This window comes from Pararge aegeria, chromosome 19 (genome assembly GCF_905163445.1).
Source record: "Pararge aegeria chromosome 19, ilParAegt1.1, whole genome shotgun sequence".
In the NCBI taxonomy this organism is placed as follows: domain Eukaryota; kingdom Metazoa; phylum Arthropoda; class Insecta; order Lepidoptera; family Nymphalidae; genus Pararge; species Pararge aegeria.
This window is the reverse complement of record NC_053198.1, coordinates 8181009-8202675: the sequence shown is the minus strand read 5'-3', so window position 1 is coordinate 8202675 and position 21667 is coordinate 8181009. Positions and strand designations below refer to the sequence as shown.

General features: G+C 36.5%; 2 protein-coding genes across 7 annotated transcripts in view; one reads left to right on the top strand and one right to left on the bottom strand.

The window, feature by feature from the left end:
- LOC120632002 (phosphofurin acidic cluster sorting protein 1) overlaps nucleotides 1-16125 on the top strand; it is a 155144-nt gene extending 139019 nt beyond the window's left edge. For all 6 annotated transcript variants that reach the window (XM_039901740.1, XM_039901739.1, XM_039901738.1 and 3 more), the window contains 9 exons: nucleotides 231-383; nucleotides 1653-1849; nucleotides 2849-2985; nucleotides 4710-4854; nucleotides 5476-5590; nucleotides 6803-6982; nucleotides 7409-7556; nucleotides 8247-8369; nucleotides 9612-16125. In XM_039901740.1, coding sequence (XP_039757674.1) covers nucleotides 231-383; nucleotides 1653-1849; nucleotides 2849-2985; nucleotides 4710-4854; nucleotides 5476-5590; nucleotides 6803-6982; nucleotides 7409-7556; nucleotides 8247-8369; nucleotides 9612-9736 — 1323 coding nt within the window. In that variant the 3' untranslated portion in view covers nucleotides 9737-16125. The remainder of the gene's footprint in view (nucleotides 1-230; nucleotides 384-1652; nucleotides 1850-2848; nucleotides 2986-4709; nucleotides 4855-5475; nucleotides 5591-6802; nucleotides 6983-7408; nucleotides 7557-8246; nucleotides 8370-9611) is intronic.
- A 1936-nt stretch (nucleotides 16126-18061) lies between these two features.
- Nucleotides 18062-20851, bottom strand: LOC120632004 (UPF0692 protein CG33108). Its single transcript, XM_039901741.1, has 2 exons — nucleotides 20207-20851; nucleotides 18062-19469 (listed from the first exon to the last, which is right to left on the bottom strand). Exons 1-2 carry the CDS (start codon nucleotides 20701-20703, stop codon nucleotides 19148-19150), a joined length of 819 nt encoding a protein of 272 aa, XP_039757675.1. The 5' UTR covers nucleotides 20704-20851; the 3' UTR covers nucleotides 18062-19147.
- Nucleotides 20852-21667: the final 816 nt, after the last annotated feature.

Genomic DNA, 21667 nt, shown 5'->3' with positions numbered 1-21667 from the left:
CCACTATTTACGGGAACACTACTTATGGGAATTAAATGGTATTCAAGGACCAAAAGTCACTCTCCTTTCCATGAACTATATATACGCAAAAAATCACATCAATCCGTTGTTCTGTTGCTGTGGGATAAATGGAGATAGGCACCTTTTTTAAATGGGGTCTGGGTCGAATTGAATCCTTTCTTATTAAACTAATATTGCGGTAAATAATTACGCGAGTTGTTTGCTTTTAGGAGGATAAGAGGTCAAGGCTGTTCCGCAGTGCCACTAGTGGTGGTAACCTAACTCCAGCGGCTGCGGCCCGGAAGAAGAATTCGCTTGTCATTGGCACTGAAAGACCGCTTTCTGCTCACGATTTACCAGCGCAGAGTCCTACTACTCTTGAGGTAACGTAACAGATGATGCTTTATACTAACTTTTTTATTTATCATATTTCTATAAGGACAGCCAGTTTTGTGTTCAGAGAGGTCATTGGATCAACATGCCATCGTGTTTATGTTATGGTTTTCTCAACGTCGCGTCGTCACATATAAATGAATATTCTACGACTATACACACACCGCCATCTAGCCTCAAAGTAAGCGTAGCTTGTGTTATGGATATTAAGACGACTGATGAATATTTTTATTTATAATATATATAAGTACTTAGAATATACATATAAACACCCATACACTGACAAACATTCATGCTCATCACACAAACATTTTCAAGTTGTGGGAATCGAACACACGGCCCTGGGCTCAGAAAGCAGGGTCGCTGCCCACTGCGCCAATCGGCCGTCAAATGATGCTTTATAAAAACTTTTCTTAAATTATATTTCTATAAGGACAGCCAGTTTTAGCTTCAACCAGGTCCAGCTTTATACTAATTTTTTTAAAAATCTTATATCTATGGTTTTCTCAACGTCGTGTCGCCACAAATACATCGTCGTATTCCAATTAACCCATTACCGGCCCACTACAGGCCACGGGTGCGCAATGAGAAGGGTGTAGGCCGTAGTCCACCGCGCTGGCCAATTGCATATTGGTGGACTTCACAAGCCTTCGAGAACATTATTGCGAACTTTCAGGCATGCAGGTTTCCTCACGATGTTTTCCTTCACCGTTAAAGCAAGTGATATTTAATTGTTTAAAACGCACATAACATTGAAAGCCGAAGCTCTTACCCACACATCATCGCTTCACTGCTATTTAGTTTATCTTAGAGAATTGCATACAACAGAACAGAAATGATGATAGTAACAAAGAATCGCTAAGATATTATATTAATGTAGTGATATATGATTGATGTATATTTTCAAGAAATAAAACTGCAAAATCTCACGATCTGATATGACAAGTTAAACGCCGAATGATGTCACGCCTTTATAAACATAATTTTAAACCGCTTGAATTGTGAAAATCGCTGTGTATATCAAGTATTTTGTGATTAAAAAAAATCAGTAATCTTTAGAAATAGAACTCGTCACGAGTGCGGCCATGACAGGGCGAGCGTTTTCGCGGGAAATATTATCAAATATAATTTGCAATTTATATTAAAAAAACCTTTGATTTCTGCAAAAATAAGATATTTTTTGGACACTTTCGAACGGCACTGCAGTATTTCCACCTAACCATTTTTTTTTTGGCATTACTACAAGCTTTTCTTAACAGCCTCGTCGCACAATGATAGAGCAAGTCACCCGCTTCCTGGGCGAGGAGGGTCCGGTACCTGAATGCGTAGCGGTGGCGCCTAGCAGTATGGCGCGGGTGTTCCAAGCGCTCGCAGTGCCCGCAGTTTTGGCACCGCCGGGTGTTATGCCCGACGTTCGCCCGTTCTTGCACGCGCTGTTGGCTCGGGCCGCTAAGCAGTGAGTGTCTTGAGTTTTTTGATGACCTCCCCTGCCCAGTCTGACGCTGGGGTGTTTGACTAGTCACCATCATCATTAAGCCAGCAACGGGTAACTACAGGGGCCAAATCTCCTCTCAGTATGAGAGGGGTTTTAGGCCTTAGTCCACCATGCTGGCCAAGTACGGATTAGAAGACTTCACACGCCCTTGAGACCTTTCCGGAGAATTCTCAGGCATGCAGGTTTTCCCACAATGTTTGTCCTTCCCAGTTTAAGCAAGTAATATTTAATTGCTTCAATTAAAAGCGCACGTAACTCCGAAGAGCTAGAAACGCGTACCGGGGATCGAACTCAGTTTCCCTAAAAGGGATGCCGAAGCCTTATCCACTAGGCCGCTTCACATAACACAGTTGTCACTACCCGTCCTCTTCCTGCAGGTTTCGTACGAGGTGACTAAGGGAACATATCGGATAGAAGCAGGCGTTACCTTGCGCAAATCCATTATATATTATGAAAATTAATTCGCTATACTCCGCGAAAAGAAGGAGAACCTGTATGGTGTTATTTATAATTTCTTCAATCCTTGTACTCCACACCAAACAAATCTTCGGCAATGCACGTTTCGTTTCGAAACTGGAGCATCCTCAGGAGATGTTGGAGATGAGTGGAGAAGCGTAAGGGAATATAACGAAGAACGGGCAGCAGCGTCCTCTTTGCTATTACTTACTACCATAATTAGAGCTTTTTATGACAAACCTCGACCGGGGAAGTACTACCGCCATACTTATTTCTGCCGCAAAGTAGCATTGCTGTCGCGAAGCAGCATAGCTTTGTTTCGGTCTGAAGAGCCTGGCTGAGTCCTGTAGCACATTCAGGCTTAACACCTTCGCCTCGGAAAAATTGACATAGCGCGGCATTTTAAGAATTGCTCTGTTTGGAGGCGATTGGTTTCCATTCCATAAAGTGGGCCATCTACTTGGTCTGACAATTATGACTATAAAAAAAATGTTTGCTTCCTAGGGGTCTTCGTCGTTCGTTCGTCCGGGTGTGCGTTTGCGGTGGAGAGGCCGCAGCCGCGGCGGCATTGCGCGCGCACGCGGAATTGTCTGCGAGGCGGCACGACGCGCCTTCTTTACGATTCTACATCGTACCCATCGGTAAACACAGTATTTAAAATATTCCTCTAAATTTTCTGAATCGTCCATCGGTTCTGCGAACTAACTGCCCCGGCTATTACCAGTTCAGCTTCGCGACTAGTTGAACTATGTCAGAAACTAATTCTTCGACGAATCTCCTCTTTCGGAACCATGAGTCATTATTAATATGTATATATCTTAATATATATAAATCTCCTGTCACGATGTTTGTCCGCGATGGACTCCTAAACTACTTAACCGATTTTAAATTAAATTGGCACACCGTGAGCAGTCTGGTCCAACTTAAGAGATAGGATAGCTTAGATATTTCATTATAGTCGCAATTTTATTTTATTGCAAATTATTTGTCTATAATTAATTGACAGTCACATGTACTCATTTAAGGCTTAGCGATACTAAATACGATAAAAACAAAATCAAACGCAGACGTAGTCGCGGGTAACAGCTAGTATAGGTATATAGTACTGTTGCTCGCGTACATTGCGGTTTTTCTAAAAATAAATGAAAATTAGCCTATGTTACTCGCCATTCTTTCAAATAACTCTGCCAGAAATAAAGTTGATTGGTTGCTAAGTTAGGGCGTAAAGGAAGACAAAGCAGTCACACTAACAAACGGACTATAGTCGTAAAAATATAATAGGCCCGTTTTGACATTTGTCATCGCGACGTAACTAGTTATGGAACCATAAGACTCTGTACTCGATACTCACGATAAATCAATTCAAGTTTGTATCAGTACTGGATTGATATTATTATGTATTGTAAAGTGTTCGTTCGTTCAAAGTATTCCTTTAACTTCACAACCAATACGCGTAACTGGCTGTTGATTATACGTCCACTTTTCAACATGTTGAAACAGAGTTAGTACTATATAAAAACAAACACAAAAATCGAGTCAAATCACTATGTTTAAATTAATGTCCAAAATAGAAGAGCCATAGTTAACGTAAAAGTAAACAATATATATCAAACTTAAACGAGCGCACAGTCAACTTTACAAGATGAGGAACGAAAAACTGCGCAGTGCGCGCGGGGACGCTTCAGTCATGTGCCGCTTGGTCAGATACATCAACTCAGACTCATTATTTAGAACCCATTTTGAGAACCAAGCTCATTCGTTGCAGTAAAAATAACTACACAATATATAATTTCGATATTCAGAAAAAAAATGGTTACAGCTCTAGTATAAAAAAAAAAGACTGAGAACGTAACTGTTTTCGGAACGTTTCGCAACAATTATAAATTGCATGCTACTATGAAGTAAGCGCAAAAAGAATACTCGCGATATATTCTTTCGTATTATTTAACGTCCCAAAAAAATTTACGTATTTTTTAAAACACTGTATGTAATTGATTTTTATTTTTTTGTTTCTTTCAGTTTCGTTCCAAGTTACATTCTATGGTCTTGCACAAATGTCAAAACGGGCCTATTACATTTTTACGACTATAACACACTTTTGCATTTATAGTATTAGTTAGGATGTACTGTAAGATTTGCGACTCTAAATCAAGTTTTATTATGGCCATTTTACTTAATTACATTTTCTGAATCCTCCATCGATTCTCCGAACTCTCTGCTCCGGCTATTGCCACTTCAGCTTTGCGACACGTTGAACTAAGTTTGATATGTGAAAATGACTTCTCGATTGCGTGCGAGAAAATTTTGTACTAAGTTACTAACATAATGTTATGAATTGCAAATAAAGATGAATATTAAATTTTAGGACCAAACACGGTTTCTCGATGGTTGGGTGCGTCAGACAACGCGTACGCAGCGCTGTTCTGTGGAGAGACGTGGGCGTCGTTATGCGAGCGAGCGGCCGACCCCGGCATGCCAGACATCGCGGAAATGTCCTCGAGGGTGGCCAGGTATGAATGTTTGCGTCTTCCATGCCATAACACCTCCTCTCTTTTTTTGAAGTTACGGGGTTTAATTCCCGCCAATTTGGGAATTTATATTTTCTGATTTTTCTCTGTTCTCGTCTGGTAGGGTCTTAATCTTGGCTAGTTACCTCCCTGCTGACAAAGACTCGCCGCTAAGCGATTTAGCGTTCCAGCACGATTTCGCGTAGAAACTGATTAGGGGAGGTATGGGTTAATAATGATTCTTAGACTGTATAATCACTTAGCACCCGATGAGATTGCATTCAAGCCTAACTTGTAAAGGAATAAAAATTAAAGAAATTTGGTATCCCAATTTTTAGGCACTTCAGATATCGCATACGCAGCGCTGTTCTGCAGAAGAGTGTAGGTTTAGTTGTAATCAATCGATGGCGTGCCTTTCACACATGAACAAAAGCACTGCCTGCCCTAAAATAATACATAACTATTTTAAGAGAAGGAGAAGATACTTTATGTACTAACAGGTTAGCCCGCTACCATCCTAGGCTGCCTCATCACTTAGTTGAGATTGCAGTCCAGGGACAGTAGAGTAAAAAAAACCCCTATGGCGTATGTGGATTTGTAACAAAATGAATGTTTTGTATCCAGATACCTGAACAGTATTGGCCCAGTAAACAACATACCGATTGGCGAGGCGATGGTTGCTTACCGAGAGAAATCGGGAGACGAAGATTCCAGTCAGACTTTCGTACCATTTATTGCTGTGAGTGAAATAATATTTTTTTATTACAAAAGACCCTGTCTATCCAAACCCACTTTACCAAAGGTCAGCCTGGTAGAAAAAGTTTTGTTTTAAAAGTTCACGTTTTTTCATGTTATTGTACATTCACAAAACGAAGAAAAAAAACTCAAAGTTAATTTGCTAAGTAGGCCTAATATAAGCACATCTAAAACATCAAGTATATATATTTGCCTCCGGTTCGGAAGACAGATTCTAACTAGAAGAAGCCGGCAAGAAACTCAGCAGTTGCTCTTTTCCAACATAATTTTACAATCGGCAATGTACCCTCTACGCACGTTTAGCTCCGCAAATTAAGCTTTATTTTCATGGCATATCATGGATTTCCGAAAAGGAATGCCTGCTTCCATCCAATAATTATGTTCTATCTTGTGATAGATGAAATCGGGACTGCTTCCAAGCAACCTTGACATTAAGAAATTCATCAGTAGAATAGTTAACCTAATAGTAATAGTATTGACTGTGTTTTGATATATTCTTTAAACTTATGAGAAGGTAAATCTAATATTACATTTGGTATCATTTTATGAAGGTATATACTCAGCCTCACCAAGGATTTCTGCACTTTTCTAAGACCAATTTATGTTCGTTTCGTAAGTCGAAAAGTAAATATAAACATATTTACTTTTTGTTAAGACTAATGTTTTGTTTTACAAAGATTTTAATATTACAAATAATAAATAGATTGCGAAGCTGCTATAAGTATACCTGTTTCTTTAAGGGAAACCGAATTCCGAACCACTAGGCTGTGACGTTATTTAAACTGATGATTAGTATTTATTTATTTTACATCTTGTTAGTACGGCAGAGCCACTTACACTAACTATATAGAACTACATAACTTATGGATAACTATAAGACAAATGAATGAAAGATGACATTAAACGTTACAAAATACATGATATTAATATAGTTTACTGTAGTGATACTCTGAGAATATTTAAATAAATAAATAATTATACTACAACAATACACGAAATAATAAAGTAAAGGTCATTGAATGTTCTCAGAGTATCTCAAAAATTCACGTAACAATGCTGTCCACGCGTCACGCGTCCCATTGAGCATTATATTAGTAATACTTTATTATATTTTTTCTTTGGTGTCAAAGTTCGTTCATTCATGTTAACGCCTGGTATAACGTGGAAACGTGGTCATATCAGTGCATTTATACAGGAGGTTCGAGTCGGTTGTGGAGAGGGTGGGCCCTCCTCACTAGAGTTGGAGGATGGCGGGTCCCCTCCAGCGAGGCCTTCGCCCCCTGCAACCCCGGCCCCCGTGCCCACGCCGGACCTTGCGCCGCCACTTGCGTTGTCACGGACTGAACCGCTGGAACTTCAGCTTGATTATTGGCTGGTGAGTTAGTCCATAGGTATTTTATAACCCAATCAGGTGCTAGATCAAAACGCAGATGGGATTTTCATCATTTCAACAACTGGAAGTCCACTTGTAGCGAGTAGACATCTACGAACGACCTTAATGAGTGGAAATCCTATAGGTTGTATATTGTCTTTTTTAGGGATTTCTACTCTTGATGTTATTGTAACCCATGTGAACAGTTGGACATACAGTAATGGTGCGGAGAGAGGAAACGGCCCGTACTATCGATGCCAGTAAGGGTCCTTTCCTTATCGCGATTCGATTTCGCGCCGCTGTTTGGAGGATGTCGGTATATACGACGAGGTCAAAGGTATCGGACGACAGAATCTCTTCTTTAATACTGTGATACTGCCAAATAAAAAAGACACAAAATATGGTAATTAAAAACGTATGTCTCCTTAGGTTGGAGCTCGATGTGCGGACGGTGGTGGTGGCGGGGCGGAAGGTGGCGGTAAGGTGACGCTGAAAGGTTCCTTCCGAGCCTTGCTGGTCACTCGACACAATCATCATCTTTGCATCACCTACCTCACTAAGGAGAAGAAGCAGAAAAGTACGTAATCATCGTCGTCTCCAGCGTCTTATGTTTCCTTCATTATAAATCACGAAACGAGAGATATTCCTGGCCAATGGACAGTCAAACGGGTTCTATGTCAGTTGTCTTGGATCTGAGATCCCCTACGAACGCTCTTATTGACAGTTACATATACAAAACTCTTTCGAGGCTTTACCATTCTAATTTATAAACAACGTCCTAAATATGATATTAACATGTTATGCTATCAGGCTGTTACTTGGCATGATACAAATAATAAATGAAAACTTCAAAAAAAACTTAACTAATTTCCAGTTTAGTTTATTTCTAAAAGCGTGTTTTTTAGTTCTTCTTGAACTATTATTTTTATTACAGCAAAATTAATCGGTAGCCCATTCGCCGTCAAATTTATTAATACTAGAGAAAGTGGCTAAAGATAATGGTTAGAAATTAAAATCCTGCTTTATCGACTATAGATTAAAATTATATGAATTACCATAAATCATATTTTTCAAATTGAAAAATGGAATAATACTATCAAATTAGTGTACTTTAATCGGTCCTCGATATATCTACAAAGTTTGAACGAAATCAGACCGTTTGGAGAGGGTCAAAATCAAGTCCAAAGGAGTTGATTACAAAGATACAAACAAACATATAGGTGAAGCTAATAAAATGCGTGTAAAAAGCATGTTTCTTTATCTCTAGTAATGAGGTTGGGTAAGAAGAAAGAAAAGAGCGGTGAGACTGAATCAGGTCGCGCGCAAACCGTCGAGGGAGTTGCTCGTCTCATATGCTCGGTCAAAGGATCGCACAATGCGCCGCTCAAAGGTTAGTGGTTCAATATTTTTCTCTCAATATCCGTTTTTTGGATTCTTTATTTAAACATACATATTTATTTGACAGCATATTTATTTTCGAATGAAGGGCAGAATCCTTTTGTCATAGGAGAGAATATTTTATAATTGCACTAGCTGAACCCGCGAGATCGTTCGCGTGGATTAAGGTTTTTAATCCCGCGATCCCGCGCGCTCTATTAACTGTTATTTTTAATCTTACCACGGGAACTATTTCAAAGATCGCTATAGAAAGTACATGGCCTTTTACATGGCATAGGTGACATGCATACCAATTTTCAAAGCTGTCTGCCCACGGCTTAGCTGGTATGTTTAATTTTCCCTCGGGAACTACTTGAGGAATCGAAAGAAAAGGTATCCTATGTTTTTTCCATGTTAAAGGCTACATGTATGCCAAATTTCATCCAAATCCGTTCAGCCGTTTTTGCGTGATTAAGAAGCTAACATACAAACTTTTACGTTTATAATATTAGCAGGATAAGGCATTGCTGGACTGCTTTCTCAACGGCACATTTAGTTGTCAATAAATGGTTTGTTGTCACCTGGAAGATAAATACGGGGTTATGGCGTATTCATAAACCCATAAACCCCTTAACGGCTTATACGTACATCGGTATCACACCGCTTAATTAAGCCAATCTTAACAAAACTGTTCATTACGAAAAAATAAATACTAAACGAGTTCGCAGATATGCCAAAGCGGACGGGAACTGAGTAAACCCGATCTGACCTTGACCTTGACTTTTCTTATAGTAGTACTAATTATGTTTTAATCACAATTTTACTTGTGATAAAATACTTTTTTGAAGACGATTTCAGTGGTAGCAGAGCTTTTTATGACAGCTTGTCCGGGAAATTCAAAATTCAAAAAAATTCAAAACAGGCGCATGAGGCATACCCTTCCTTCACCTCAGGTTGATGGATACTGACGGCATGTTGCAGGACATGTTTCTGGCATGCCTTACGAACTCCTGCTCTGTCAATGTCATTGCGGCCATCTGATGGATCCGTCAATGAATACTATAAAAATTCAGACATAGACATTGATTTTGTGTAACAGCATTAGCACCTATATAAATTAAAGTGAAAGGAAGGGAAAGGAGAAAATAAAACTATACAAAATAATATTAAATAGTAGCATTTCACGGAGTAAAAAATAATATGTATTGGATTATCCAGCGCATTTACACACTAACAGTGGACTCATTTATTTCAGTGTACATCGACGGCACCGAATGGAATGGAGTGAAGTTCTTCCAGCTGTCCACGCAATGGCAGACGCACATAAAGACTTTCCCTGTCGCCACATGCGGAGCTCCACTAGCTCCCCCCGAGACTTAGAACACCACAAGACCCTTCGAATTGTGGTATCCATTGCTTTGGCTTCGTAAAAGCCTCTGGACCCACAACCGCTCCAGGAAAAATAGACATACATTTCTCCAAACTCAGAATAATTAGATATAAGGCTGAGAATGTTGAGGCTTAGTGTCAGTGTTATAAATGGAGACTATTTGGGAAAAACAATAAATGTAAATTTTTTTTGTAAGTTTTGAATGTATGTTTCAAATTAAAAAAAGAATAACGTATTAACTTTTTGTCTATTTAAAATCTGCCTCTGGGTTTAATATAAATAAATACAATAATGTACTAAAAAACATTGGATAACGGTTTAGAAGAAAGTGTCGCAAAAGAAGTGACATTCATTGTTTTTCCCGTTAAAGTTTCAAATGTTGTTGTATTATTTGCAAATCGATTGATCGCGGGATATCTTTTATAAATAATATTCTACATATGAATGAATTAGACAGTGAAAATAAGTTTCCAATCTCGAAGGGTCTCCATCTGCTAACAGTTTGCTGCTGTAAAAGGTGTGCTTAACGTATGTTTATATTAAAATATTAGATTCAGTGTTTTTAAACATAGCGTATTTATAGCATAAGTAGAAACGACGACCGGACTCTTTCTCTTGTTAGATTTTGTATTTTATTGATCGAAACGAAATTAAAGATAGACAACGTTTTGAAACATTGGATTTTTTTGCAATTAATTTCTTGTAATTTATTATAAATGAGAGAATACTGATGAGATGATGCTTATAAAGGATTCCCAGAAAAATACCGTAAATTGCGTCCAATCGATAGGATAATTTCATAGCAGCCTCCAGCCAAGTTAGATATAGAATTTGACGTTTTTATCTGGATGTCTAATTTTCTTGGTCGGTTCGGTACGCAGCTCTTCGTGTCGGCTTTAACAATCTAAAATACATGTAGTATTATATATAGCAGGGTGTCCGCTTTCTCGAAAGTCGGTTAACTGGACGAAACTGATACGATAACGAAACACGTGTTTCATGTGTAATCTCGGATAAAATGTCGCGTGACATTTTATACCTAGGTTATTTTGTTTGCGCGGATAATTCACTATTATAAGTTTTTGGTATTACTAAGTTTTCTTTACATTAATAAAAACTAAATCATTTTTGGTTTTGTGACTCTTTTCTCTAAATGTTTGGGATTTTATCAAGTGGACACCCTTATACGTTAATACTGAGTGTCGAAATAAGAATTACGCCGACAAAGCTACAAAATGAGGCTTTAATTGTAACTCCATAAAGTCTTAAATCGTATTTCTCAACATTATCCCATTAATGGAATGTATTTTTAATAAGTAACGCTAAATAAGTTACTTAATATATTAAGCTGCCATGGTTTTAGCGTAGGCTTTTGTTATGTATCTTTGAATCCTATTTGGTTCAACTTAGAGTCCATATTCCGTCGTAGATTAGTTCGTATTCAGTTTTGTGTTTATACGTTCGAGTTGCATAATGAAGGCTCAATAACCACGTTAACTATGCATTATAGTCATTTCATAGTTGTTAGTAAAGTATTTAACGTTATAGATATTCAATGTACTCAATTTATGTATATCGAGGAATTTATGGTTCGTGACATTTCCATATAACTTAGATTAGGTGTAACGAAATATGAATGAAACCGAATTTCGTGAGCGTATTTTCGGCACATATCAGATAGTTACGTGCTGGGCGGTTCGGCGCGATTTTAATTTTATCTGTGATTTTGGGAATGCAGTTGTTTTTTTAAGTGATAGTCCATCGGTGACTAATTATTTTGTATTTTTTATAAGTGCAAACGGCGATCCGTACGTGTAGCAAGCAATAGCTTTGGTACAGTCATGTAGTGTTTTTTGGATATATATTAGATTCTATAAGATATAATCTTCCTTATATAATTAGTATGTACGCAATTTACGAAGATACCTAGTACCGCATTATTTGCCAATAAGTCGCAAATAAAGAGCGAGCAGTATTATTTTAGCAACGTTTTGAAACTACACTAATCGTTTACAATTTTGTACGTCCTTGAGCCAGCTTAAGAAGCAAATTTTCTATTGCTGCGGTACTACTGTAGTTAGGCCATGGATTAATTGAGGCAATGATTTAAACGCTAACCCGAACTGAGACTAAATCAAGTTTAAAATATGAAAGGGCAATGCCAAAAATAATATGTGAATGAATAAATGCTCACTCAATAACTTTTCTACTTCATTTGCAGCTAAATTAAGGTAGCGGAATAAAGCTATTTTACGAAACAGAAAAAACATTTATATTAATTAAAGAAAATAACAATAAAAAAATTGAATTATTTATATAACATTTTAAGATACTTTATTAACATAATCTGGTGAACATTTATCCTTTTTGGCATGCCTTGGATTGTATTTACAGCATTTTTGGTAAGCGTTTAAATAAATGTCGTTAAAAAGCCTACGACTGTTTCACGTTTTCATATTAATATATTGATTATTATTAATATTCTCAAATTTAATCATATTAATAAATGTTTAGGATGTAATAAGTGTTTATAATCGGTGGATTTTAGTGTTATAATATACGTCAACGAAAAATTTTAGGGGTTTTGTTCCGAACGGAGTTTGACTCGTAGTAGAATTGGCGAACCGTAATTTTTATTAAAATTACTTAATACACGATTGCTAATGAGCTAATTTATTGCCAAATGTAAAAATGAAACGGTGTATTTGAAAATATAGTGGTGACTTTAAAATGTTTAAGTGAACTATACCAAATAATATATAACACATAGCTCGCCACTTTCTCAGTACCGCTTAATACGTTTACGCATACCTTGCAACAAATCGCAAACGGAAATGGAAATCGAAAAATAATGTGCAATGGCGACCTCATTTACGGACGTTGCTTACAATCACAAAATAACTCTTCAAAGTTCAATAAACACACTGTATATGTTAATAAAATTTGAGGATTTCCCTCGATCTTTATGAAATCCTCTCACCAGATCTCTCTTTGTGTTGATCACCTTGCAAGTACCCTTTCAAACATTAAACACGAACTTTGTGTCTATTTGGTTTTCTATCCGTTCGCATTTTTACGCGACCGACGATATTCATACCACACAAAATTAGACCCAGTACTCCTTTCCCATTCAGATTATTCAGACTGACCGTAAGCTACAAGCAGAGCTATACTTAGCTGACTTTTAGCTGCATTCGAATCGTGATTTTCCATTTCCAACGAATGCTGTTTACCCAGGTCGTCTTGTAATGTGCGAATAGCTTTTGCTGCAAGTTTTGTGTGTGCCAAATTTTTGGGAAGTTGATTTGCCATATTAATAAACATGTTCACTCAAACATCGTAAATCTGAACATTGAACACAGAACACCCTAACGGGATAGCAAACTTTACACATACTATAAAAATTCGTGCCAAACTTACTCAGTTTGGACTTTCCATGGTATTTCCGAACGTGAGGCGGCTTATACCGTAAATAAAGATTTAGAACATGATGATTCAAACAAAATAAATCTTCCAGTCAAGTCTTCTTGTTCGGAAAAGATTTGAAATATAAATGGTTTTTTCTCGTCTTGTGAACTTGTGTTAATATAATGCTTAGAAGACGCTGCCCTTTTATATTCCTGCTACTCAATGATGATATAAGTAAAAAGAGGTAGATAAGTTATATGCGTCTTAAAAGTGGTACATAAAACCTGTGCTCAGTCGTAAGTCGGGAGCCGACTCCTTGGCTTTGTAGGGTATTCAAAATTAACTTGTCATTACAATTTAATTTTGTCTTAGTTAGACATTTGTCTTCTACATTCGATAATCAAATTATTGATGACAGAAAGAGATAAATTAATATGTAACTTTTCACGCGCTATACAAATAACCAATTGTGTGACGTGTGAGACATGTATTATTTTGCCCGCGACTTCGACTGCTGGGTTTTTTTTCTCCGGAATAAAATTACCCTTTTCTTGGGGAAATCCTCATGGATAACACCGCGCTATGGGAAGGCACGGCTATTATGTGAAACCCCATGGTGTTCCAACGCCGCAGGAACGCCTTCCCACTCCCCCCCGACGAATAAAATAATCCAAAGTCAATAATCCACTCTTTTCTATGCGGGAAACCCATGTTGATCCATTGTTCACTTGGCTATTAAAAATTGACAAATCAAAAGCCACAGTAGGCATTATTATTAGAGTATAATTAGGTTATTATTAAATAAAATCTACCTTTATTTACTTATAAAATCTTTTCCCGCCACTACTCTATAAAGGTGCCAATTCTGTTAAATTAAAAGCTCCAAAGCGACTTAAATTAACACGTCTAAAAGAATTCGGGCATTCCCAGGTGATGGCCCAGTGTGAAATGGACAGCATTAGTTTTAGACCTGTTGAATTCGTATAGTTTAGATATTTGGACAACAGAATTGGGCACCACTACCTTGTAAAATTCTACCTATAGATAAAAAGTAAAATACAATAACACAAACTACTTGGACAATAGTCGGTGTATCTTAGATGTGTACGATATTAAAGTCAATGTTAGATTAAGATGTGTATCAAATAGTTATCTGTGTACGAAAGGGTCATGTTTAGGTGCGTACAAAATATATATTAAGTACACATTGGACGTTGTAAGCTTATTCTGCAATACATTTACATCTATTCATGGCCTGTTAACCCCCGACTTACATCGAGGGGTGTTATTATATTGTTTCATACATATGTGTTAAATTGTATACAATTTCAAAGACCTCGAAATATTATTTGTGTTGTTGCTGTTGTTTAACACAACACGTTATATAAAGGTTTATAAATCTGAGGCTAAACCTTGCGGTGGTTTGCTAATTTACGACCAATCAAGATGCGCTGATTGTATCAAGGATTCTGATTGGATGCAAATTGTCTTTTTTAACGGATTATTTTCAATATTCAAAAAGTCTGCTCCAAGATAAATTAAAAGCATAGCTTCGTCCCTCTAAAATTCAAATCACGCCTATGCTTCAACTTTTATAACGGTAGCTATTTTATTGGTAACGTCATTTAAACCAAGGCTGCTTTTAGACGTTACTAATTAAAACATCAAAAGCAATGAAATTCACTCATTAAGTAATATCATAAACATATTCTTTGTATCAACAATAATAACAAAATGATCATATTTCGTGGTCTTTAAAAGCGATTATTCTATTATAAGATCCAGTAATATTCCGTTGAGCCAAGTTTTAAATTTCTAATACCTGTTTAACTTTGTTTTGCGATTAACTTCTGCTTCGTTGTATTGCTCAAAGTAAAACAGGCATTAGATTTAGATGTTTTGATTCTTGCGGTTTGGCGCTATAATGTATATCATCGAAGTTTCCAGAACTTTATAACTTTATTGGTGCATATAGTACGCAAAACTCAATCAAATTGTCAGCCCCAGATAAAGTGCCATTCCGTTGGAATGAGCGTTGCACGATTTTACATAAATCTGAATTAAAAATAAAGGTCCATTGATACGCAGTTGTTGGCATTTTATGCCGAAAGAAATTGCATAGTGCTTGGTAAAATCGGGCACATAATCCTGGGTATGCCCGGGTCAAGCGAATAAATTATAAGATATCAAATTTTCTTCCTACTACTAGTAGAAGTTTCATGGCCCATCGACAGTGTTTTAAGAATTGGAGCAGTATTGTGGGCCAATATTAGATTAGATGCCTCACTCATAGGAGAGGCTTATGCAATGGGACATTAATAAGCTGATGATAGGTGGCATTATTTAACAACAACTGCAGATCAACTCCGAAACGGTGATTATCACATTGCTATTACAGCATTTGTTACTGGCTTAATAACTCAAATTGACCAATAGTGGAACAGCTCTAGTCAATAAGAAAGCATTGCGATGATCACATGACCTTCTATGACAATTTTCTGCCTGTATTGGCACCAGAGTAATTGCGTAATGTACGTTTATATTGTGAGTCAACTTCTTTGTATACTCATTGAAAATACCGGTGCGCAAGCAAAGTCGAATTGGACGTGCGAGCAGAGGGAGGTCCCTTTGCACTGCCAATTGCTGACTTGACTCACAATATATATACTTATTACACATGTGACCAGAGTTTTCTTTTATTCGGGTTAGGTCCTAGACCTAAATAAGAAACAAGAACGATAAAGAACGCTTTTTGGGCGCTATTCAAATGTGCTTAGTGCCATATAAAAAGTATTGCACAATAATTATTTGGACGCTTTAGATTACTATATTAACTTTACGAAATATATTATGTTCTATGTGCTTATATCGTGAACTGTATGCGTATAAATTCCAAGCCTTTATTGTAAGTTTTCAAGTTACGAATCTTAAAAGACACCACTCATATCATAACAAGACATTTTTTTGGTAGGGTCAAGAAACTTTGAATCTAGTGAACATTTTATATACCATTGACCATGGAAACATTTTAAATTGATGAACAATGGTGCAAATTATGCTGTACAGAAATCTCTAGACTGAATTCACAAATCTAAAAGTAAGGGCATACCCAACATTGTGTTCTTTGTGGAAAATGATAACACAAGCCCCCACTGTTTGGAATTGGATGCAACATGATAATAATTTGCTTTCGCAACAACCAACAGCGCCACTTTCTCAATTCATATTTGGTTGGTTGGGCTGGGATGGTTGGGCTGAATTTATTTACAAAAATACCCATTACCTAACAATTTTATGGCTAGAGTGACTTGTGTTATTATTTCTATCTATTCGCTCGTGTGAAAGTATGTTTTAAATTAACTATCTACTATATCCAAAACATGTCTTATTTTTTCAGAAATGAAAGATTTTGCTTATTAAATTGCAAATTATAATTTAAGAAAATTATTTCTCGCGAAAACGCTAACCGGGTGTCATGGCCGTACTGGACGTGTCATAGGCCAATTTGAGCTTTATTCCTTGTTCCATTGCTAAAGATTATGATATGTTTAACAAAAAACTTAGCAACTGCTAGTTTGAAATCACAAAATACTTCATATTTGGAGAGATTTTCGAAGTTCAAGCGGTGCAAAATTATGTTCATATAGAATTGACGTCATAATTTCGAATTCGGCGTTCCACCTGTCATGGGCGATCGTTAGATTTTGCAGTTTTATACATTGAAAATAAATACCAATCTCGCTTGGAATATAAATAAAAATACGGTTTTTACTCATACATATAGGTAACTTAGATAATTACAATATTTTAGCCGATTCTTTGTTCCTGTCATCATGCCTTTTCTGGGAACCATTATTGTCTATATATATATCGCCACAATATGGCGTAGTTAATAAAAAGTGAGTGGCGTAAAAGTTAATAAAAGTGAGTGGCGTAAAATGTTATACTAGGCACTCGGACCCAAGGCATCGTACCGGACACCTCGTAATCTGTATTTGAACATGCTAAACAATGGGACAGTTTCGAAATGACGACATTACGCAAACTCTAACGACACATTTTTACTTAACTTGAAAACTTACGTTAAGACGTTTTATACTCGTAGCATTTCCCCATCAGCATGAGTTTTTAATTATTATTGTTAAACATTAATAAAGTTGGTCTAGTCTCGTTCATCGCGTGCAAAATATATTGTTGGGAAAACTTAGGTCCTTTTTTGTTTTACATGCGTTTTGTGTACGTTTAATACAGGTAAACAGCGCTATTCGCACTTTAACTGGTTATTTCTGGTCTTTGTATCTAATATCGTACTGTTTCAACCATCTATGCAATATTGTTATGAAATTGGAGACATAAGGATGACACTTCTTTATATCAGTATCGGAAACCTTATTTGTCTTTTATTTAGGATCAATCTTCTAATTGCTTGTTACAATATGGACATACAATTCATCGGAGATGGGGATATTAGATTTCGTAGTAACAATAGGCTAAATTCATGCAAACATACGGTATTTTATTGCAAGATGATTTTACAGAAATACTTTTACTTCCATAAATCGTCGCTGGCTCTATACTTGACTACTGTCGTAAAGTTCTACGTATCTTTAATCGCGATGATTTTTACAAGAGCGAAACCGTAGTTCTGAAGATTTGGCTTATGTGCGGACAGTCTATCTGGCTAATTTTTACAAAACAAAATATTTCGTGATTAAACCTTTCAATACGCGTATTACGCTGTTTACGGGTATTAACAGTAACAGACACATTTTTCATTTTCTTTTCAGTATGAATATTTCGGCAATAAAATAGACGCACAAATAAATAAAACCCATCATTTCTATTTCATTATAAATAAACTGTATTTAATAGATGTTACAAGAAATAGGTAGTAAAACAAAAAAGAATTTAACTTTCCGTTTTTAATATTAATTTTAGAGGCGTAGCCAAACATGCATGATATAACAACAGTGTTATGTTATCTTCAGTTTCATAGAGTATGTTTTTAATATACTATCATATATTATTATGTTGTTTAGTGTAATTTGATCTCATAACTCCTGACTGACTTGACAATTTAAATTTTCTAATTATTTGGCTGGATGAATTGATATGGTTTATAAGAAGGTATTTAATGCAACTTGTAATCATTTATTCTATAAAAATAATTATTCATCACAAATAATTTTTAGCCGCAAAACGGCGCGTAGATATCCTTTAGTGTTAGAAAGTTCTTTTAAGTTGAATTATTTAGTACAAAATATATATTTACGTTACTATAAACATCTTACTTTATTTTGTAAAATTTTGTTCATCATTTCAAAGAAGTAGTGAAGGTGCAATAAATGAAATGTGTTAATGTATCATTTTTTTACAGTGAATTGACTTAATGTAACTACAATTATTTCACTTCTATATCTTTAAGTTAAGTCATGAGATTTATTATTTTATCACAATTTGCAAATATGATTTGTATTTATTGTACAAATAAAATTTTGCATTAAATCAATTGGTTTTATTTAATAATATGTAAAGACCTCGTAAACTTAAATTATTATCTGAGTCTCCACACATGTTTAAGTGGCAACATACATTGTAATGGGTTGACTATGGTGACTGGCCCACTAAAAGCCATGGGGCTCCCCTCAAAATGAGAAGGGTTTGGCTGGCCAAGTGCTGATTGTCCTTGCCCATTGCCCCCTAGACCAGAAGCTGGGTACGCCCATGGTCAGGCTTGCACGATTTTTTACTTCGGCGTTTAAATTCTGTCCCCCACGTAAGTGAGGCCTAAGTGCTAAACACTAGGCTAGATTTCTTTTTCTAATAAAATTGTTAACACTTTATATCAAAAACTATATTATAATTCAATAAGTTACTCTTATATACAAACTGTAACACTACATTAAACCATTAAATAACAAGAATTGATCTCTCAAACAATTTTACTTATTATTTTAAAGTTACTTTAACATATTAGAACTGTATTGTATAATTCACAGACCATTAAATATCAAAAATTGATCTTTCAAACCATTTTTACCACCCATCCCCCCTTCTGGAAGCACATACATTAATCCATCTTCCTGTTTCTTTGGGGAAAACTCCCATAAATTTTTATTACTCTTATCTAATTCAGCTAGAGTCCATGCCGCTACGAATCTCGATTTTCCATGTCTAGACAGCACAAAGACATTGTTTGGATCGGACATGTAATTATCTCCTGGGTCTGTAACTACTACTATGCCGCAAACGAGTGCCCAGTGTGCAGTGTGTCCGTGTTTCAGGCATGGTGAATGATTGAAATCTGCATCATAGCTGTACTTATGTTAAGAAAATTACAATTATTTAGGATTTTATGTTATTTTTTAATATAATGATACCCATAGTGTTCCATACAAGTCTGTCTTTTAATTTTTGTAGTGTTTGTGGCAGAGTTTGACCGAGGCAATTGCAATGCTATGTGTAATTATAGGCACTTGGGGCTTAACACCAATGCCTCAGGTTGATGGACACAGACAGTACATGTTCCTGGCAGTCTCTGCAAAGTAATGCTCTGTTTATAAATTAATATTATAAAAAACACAACACAAATGTCAAATTCAACTGAATAGACAAATCCTAAATAGTACCTTCCCTTTGATTGTGCACTTGTTAACACTCTAGCCCAGCAATCATGAGCAGGAGATAAAAAAATTACATCCAATGACAAATGATAAAATTTGCGTGACGAGGCAAAAGGGAAAAGGATAACCTTTTAACATTACACATACATTATTTCTACCCGTGCTCAGAATATGAGAAAATCTTTGGGAGAAGATGAACATTTTGTTCTTTCCCTGTGGACACAAATGTCTACTGCTCATGCTAGCTAATGCAGCTCAGTAGAAGATGTTCATCTTCAGAAGTGTACAAAAAGGATGGACAGTCAATAAGTGCAAACATACTCAAGTTCCACTTGGTGAAATAAATAAATGAATTAATAGAAGATAGATGTAATTTCATACATCAACTCCTCTTTCCATGGGTATTGATAATATAAAAAAAAAGGATACGGAACTAGTAGAACAGCACCATTTAAAAGCTCTAGAATAATTTCTTCACTGAACAAACCACCAGTCTTCACACAGAAATTTATGTTTTCTAGTTCAGCCAAACTTATCGCCTTTTCAGCCAACAGACCCATATTCTTACAGCTGAACATCTCCCCGTTGTTACTGTAACCCACTACTTTAGTGATATTGAGCAGTTCATCTGGGCTGACTTTGCCATTGAGGAGCATTGATAGAGCAACCAATCCACAGGTTGGTCCTATTTGCATAATCGATTCAAAGTGTTTGTATTTATACTGAAACGGGGCTTCGTGTAGACATAAACGATTTTCTGCACATGCTTCCCATAAGTTCGGCACGTTGGAAGCCCAATCGCATACGTCTGAATAACTGAAAGTTGGTGAACTATCACAAGATTTGGTTGGTGAATGTTTGTTGGGCAGATTAGATGGTGGTGGTGGCGGTGGAGGTGGCGGCGGTGATGGTGGAATGGTACACATCTTAGCTAGTGAAAACTTATTTAACACGTCTATTTTTAACTCCCATTATTTCTGTTTTCTTTTGGACTTGAAAAATTGAAAACAAATCATTCACTCTTCCCGTCACAGACTCCTGTCGCGGCACCTAGCAATCAGCAGATCAGCTGTGCAGGGTGACAGTTGACAGTGACAGCTGTTTATTGATTTTATATGACAGACCATGGTTATACACTAGCAGCACCCCACTGTGTTACTCGCGGTGAATAAGTTATTTGGTGGCTTTATTTGGCTTCATTTTATTTAAACATCTCTATTGCGTGGTACACGCAAAACTAGGAATACTCAAAAATATTATAGGCAAAAGGCGTGCTTATCACTCAAAGTGGTCTCTTCCAGGTTACCTAAAAAAGAGCTATATTTAAAGTAAATTACGAATGTTCCTGAAAACCACCTTGGGAATTTTATGATTTTCCAGGACTAAAAGCAATCTACGTTACTCTCCAAAATAAAGTCAAATGGTTGCTTAAATAGGGCTTGCAGGAGGGCAAACCAACTTTCACATTTATAATACTGGTAAGAATTTTATAAAAATTTGACCATTTGGTTTTGATTAATTTAAACAACAATATCTACCCGGAGCAATCTGTCACTTGATAAATAAAAATGTCTCAGTCTGTAAAAATATTAAAAATATTTTTAGCAGCTGTCCGACTTAATATTCTCGTTGCTTTTTTTTCTTTATTTTTTTCCGTAGGAAAAAATTCAAAGGTATATCACCGTACAGCCATGTCTTCAGTTGTTTATATTCGTAATAGCTATTGCCTGCGACTTCGCATGCCATTTGTCCTTAAAATAATAAAAATACCGGGACCATGTAGCAATACCTGAAAATCAGACTGGAGTTTCAAGTTTACAATTTTACATCTGATGTGCAGGTCCTTGAGGTCAGGGTGATTAAAGTGGATGTCTGCGACTTCGTCGGCGT